We start from the raw sequence: 4150 nt of genomic DNA on the forward strand, positions 1-4150 counted from the left end.
TCTTAATCAATGAAGATTCATAGCGTATGTGTAAATATTTTTTATTTTTATCTTTCGATGATGAGGTAAATATAGTTTCTATATAAACTTATCGTATGGACTATAATAGATATTTTTTTTTTTTTTTAAATCAATTTTTTTAAATGTGTGACATGAAGTTCCACAGGTCATGTTTTTCTTTTGTCATAGATTACATATGGGAATTTTCTGTACTCTTTGTATTCTATCTGTAGTAACAAAATAATAAACTTCTTGTCGATAAAATAGATTATCCATTATATATTACAGATTTCTTCAATGCAACAGATGTTAAAAATGAAAAATATAAAATAAATTACAATTACAAAGATATTGTGTGTTTTTATATATTAATAGGTTAAAAAAATTCAATTATCTCTAAATCAATCCAAATTATATGAAATCATTATAGAGAAATCCAATAAAGTCTTTGTTGTTTCTTTTGTATCTAAGCAACACTATACTGCATATCAGGTACATGTAAAATATTCGAGTGCACAAGTATTATGGATTGCGAACGCGAAAGTGAAAAAAGTAATACGTTTTCTATTGCGTTTTGAGATGTACGCAACTAATTCACAACGAGTGTGCAATAATTTATCCGAGCAACAACAAGCTAAACTACAGAAGATCAAAGAGCTGACAACTATTTTAAAGGTTGATTGCAAGCATTAAAAAATTGTTTTTCAAATCTATTATAATTATTCATTCTACAGGATACAGATAAAAATTTGACTATTTGTGAAGAAATATTGTCAACTTATATAAGGAAACGTTTAAGGGTATGTGTAAATTATTTCATTCTTTTTGTAATATGTAATTCCATTTTTTTTTATTGATAAACGTCATGAATAATAATTGTATAGTTAATATGATGAATACGATGAATAATTTAAAGAACAAAATTGAATGATAAAATCAGACAAATATTGAGTGAAATTATTTTACTATGTAAATTATACATATTTTATTTATTTATATTATTTGGATATCCAAAGTTGTGTTATTTCAGTCTTAAAATTGTAACACTCAATGTACATGATACTCAATGTATCATTACAAATTTAAATTAAATTAATGTATACTTGATTGGTGCAAAAATTTAAGTAATAAGAAGAATTGTGTATTATAAAATTATGGAAACATTTTAAATGATTTTTTTCCAATTTACCATCCTTTGTACCATCCGCCGTATCCACGATATCCAATATATCCACCATATCCACCATATCCACCATATCCATGCCCATATCCACCATAACCAAATCCATGACCATAATATGGCCAACCTGGATACCATCCTATGGCATACCTAAAATGATATTTTATATATATTTTTATACAAAAAACATTATTTTCATTCTTTCATATTACTTCAGATATTCTTAAAAAAAATAAAGATTGTATATATTATAAATAAATATATGTATTATAATAATTTTATTATTTTAAAATATTTTAAAATTAAAATTTTTTATTATTTGTACAAACATTGATTGTACAGGTTTTCAAAAATTTTTTTATTAAATCATACTTATTCATTAAAATTTTTATTTTTTTTATTATAGTCTCAAATGATTAAAAATTAAATTAAAATACACAAATATTTTTAAAATAGCAGGAAATTAATCATGCAAAATATTTAACTTCCTATTACAAAATCTGTAAGAATCTTTGAAGCAAACGGTTATTTTTTCCGCAAAATTTAAGATTGCAAAATTTCTTGCGAAAATCTTACGTACCAGGGCCAACCATAATTATAATAATTCCACGGACTCCAACCGTAACTTCTTTTCGTCACTTTTTTTTCGCCAATTTCATCCTGAGAATTCGGTTGCGCTTGATTATCGGCAATTATTTTTTGCACTATGTCGCTCGTCGATTTTTCAGAGATGCTAGTTGAAGGTATAGTAGTAGCTACCCCCAAAGCAAGAATGGTCAAAAACAGCAACGACTAAAATGTTTGTCTAATGTCACCAAAGCACTCTTTCGAACAAATTAAGAAAAACTGATGATACATTAATTCAATGAAACAAATTTGAAATAAAATGAAATAGATTTTTAAATTTTTTAAATTTTCTTGACATAAAATTATTCTTACCAGAAAATTCATGTTAAGCTTGACTGACAACCAACTGTGTGACCCATAGAATGAACAGTACTTTTATACCCGATACACTTTGGAATTTGTTTGTCAGGTTATATATACTCAATTCTGGATCCATGTTTTCTAACGAACAAACTAGTCTCTGATACGCTTTCCATCTATGGAATCATTGCATCTCGTAACGAGTTGCATCGATAATAGATTCATCTGGATTGAGGAAAACACAGAATTCCCAATAGAAATATCATGTAATCGAAATCTGGTTTTATTGTTTTGGTCATTGATTATGGAGATTACCATTGAGTTTCAGAAAAAAATTTTATCAGGCTAGTTTCTTGTGGAAAATATTTATTTACAGGCTATCCATTTCTTATGTATTTATTTTATATATTTATTACAAATATTTGGAATAGAAGAAATATGATTTAAAGAATTCCAATTTCATTTATATATAACATTGTTCAAAGGAAGATTTTTCTTTTCGCTTTTTTCTTCTCGCTTACAATCAATTAAATCAATTTTTTTCATAAGTTGATAAAAAAAACCATACATTTCTATTCACCAAAACATACCTTTTCCAAATACCATTTTTTCCAAAGTTAAAAACTGTATCTGTTTATCTAACTAATAATCAAGCGCAATCACATCTAAACAATCATCATGCGAATATCGCATGTATCCTAACAATTTCACGGTAATTTCGTCGATTGTAAAATACACTAGCTACTATAATGTTTGTCATCCGCTATTATTTATGAAAGAATCGAGATAATGAGACGAATATTCAAATCTGAGAACGTTTTCAAAAGATGTACGCATTATATCATTAATCTGATGAGATAATTAAGTTATTAACTTAATTATTAGATACGATGCTCGATCGAAACGCATTTGAAGCGAATCGATTACTACTCGAAGAGTTGAACGAAACAACAGGAACTCGATTACATAAAGATCTGAACCTTCTACCAATTCCTATCGTTGAAAACTCATGTCGTTAATTTTTTCTTCTTCCTTGGTATAATAGCCTCTATAAGGTGGTTTTATCACACCGGTCCAGGAAATCGAATAGCGACACCGTTTGCTCGAACTTTCTCCGAGTGGAGAACAAGTGACATAATCGACATACTTAAGAAAGTGTGGTCAAGCAAATATCTAAACTTAGATTATTGAATAGTGATATAATCGTTATCTTTTGTAATATAATACTTGATAAGTATAAAACATATTGGATTCAGTGAATGTAAATGAGCTTAAGTTACATGCGGAACTGTTTTATTTTTTAATCGATTGATTTAGAATACTTTTATTATAATAACTTTCGTTCGAATAATTTCATTAATTATTGTAAGTTGATTTATTTTATTTTGCGAAACAGAAACATAAGAAACATTTTGTACATAAGAAATAGTTTTATTTTTACTTGTTCTATAGAAATAATCAATTGAGTTGCTCTATATGAATATTTTTAATTAGTTAGTTTTTGTATGTTATGTAATAGATAGTAAATAATAGATATTAAAACGGGTAAGGTGGAAAGTTTCAAAAGAAATTGATTCTATCGTTTTAATCTTCAAAGAAAAATAAGACAATATGCTATGATTTTGTGCATATGCAAAATATCATAAATCATTTTGTCAGAAGAATTAGCTAATTTAGTTAAACAATTTTTTTAAAAATTTCTTCCAAGTATATGCGTTCCATTTCTTAAATGCAGCTGTACAAATCGATGAGCATTAGCTATGCGTATAAGAGATGTAACAAAACGGTATGAATGTTAATGAATATCGTTTGACGATTTGATATAAATGAAAATATAATTTTAGACATCTAAAATTTTTAGAATTTTAAAATTATAGAATTTGAGGATTTTAAAAACTTTTAGAATTAAAAATTTTTTATTTGTATATATCCTCAAATCCAAATAATTGTATCTTCTCTTTTTTTTTCTTATTCTTTCAAGCTGAATTCAATTACATTTAAAAATATTATATATTTTTTTTTTATCAAAAGAATTCGAATATT

At 26.1% G+C, this 4150-nt stretch overlaps 1 protein-coding gene across 1 annotated transcript; it reads right to left on the bottom strand.

Annotated features, from left to right (window-relative positions):
• Positions 1 to 1185: 1185 nt before the first annotated feature.
• On the bottom strand, positions 1186 to 2441 carry LOC102673121 (shematrin-like protein 1). The gene is made up of 3 exons (XM_006620788.2): positions 2120 to 2441; positions 1761 to 1972; positions 1186 to 1330 (listed from the first exon to the last, which is right to left on the bottom strand). The coding sequence occupies exons 1-3, from the start codon at positions 2129 to 2131 to the stop codon at positions 1186 to 1188; spliced, it is 369 nt and encodes a 122-aa protein (XP_006620851.1). The 5' UTR covers positions 2132 to 2441.
• Positions 2442 to 4150: the final 1709 nt, after the last annotated feature.

Source organism: Apis dorsata, unplaced genomic scaffold (genome assembly GCF_000469605.1).
Source record: "Apis dorsata unplaced genomic scaffold, Apis dorsata 1.3 scaffold_530, whole genome shotgun sequence".
Taxonomy (NCBI): Eukaryota; Metazoa; Arthropoda; class Insecta; order Hymenoptera; family Apidae; genus Apis; species Apis dorsata.

What these genes read in the sequence shown, in the direction of transcription:
- LOC102673121 (XM_006620788.2), bottom strand. An exon ending in TATAATTATGGTTGGCCCTG is followed by an intron (nt 1,331 to 1,760) that starts GTACGTAAGATT and finishes ATATCATTTTAG; the next exon opens with GTATGCCATAGGATGGTATC.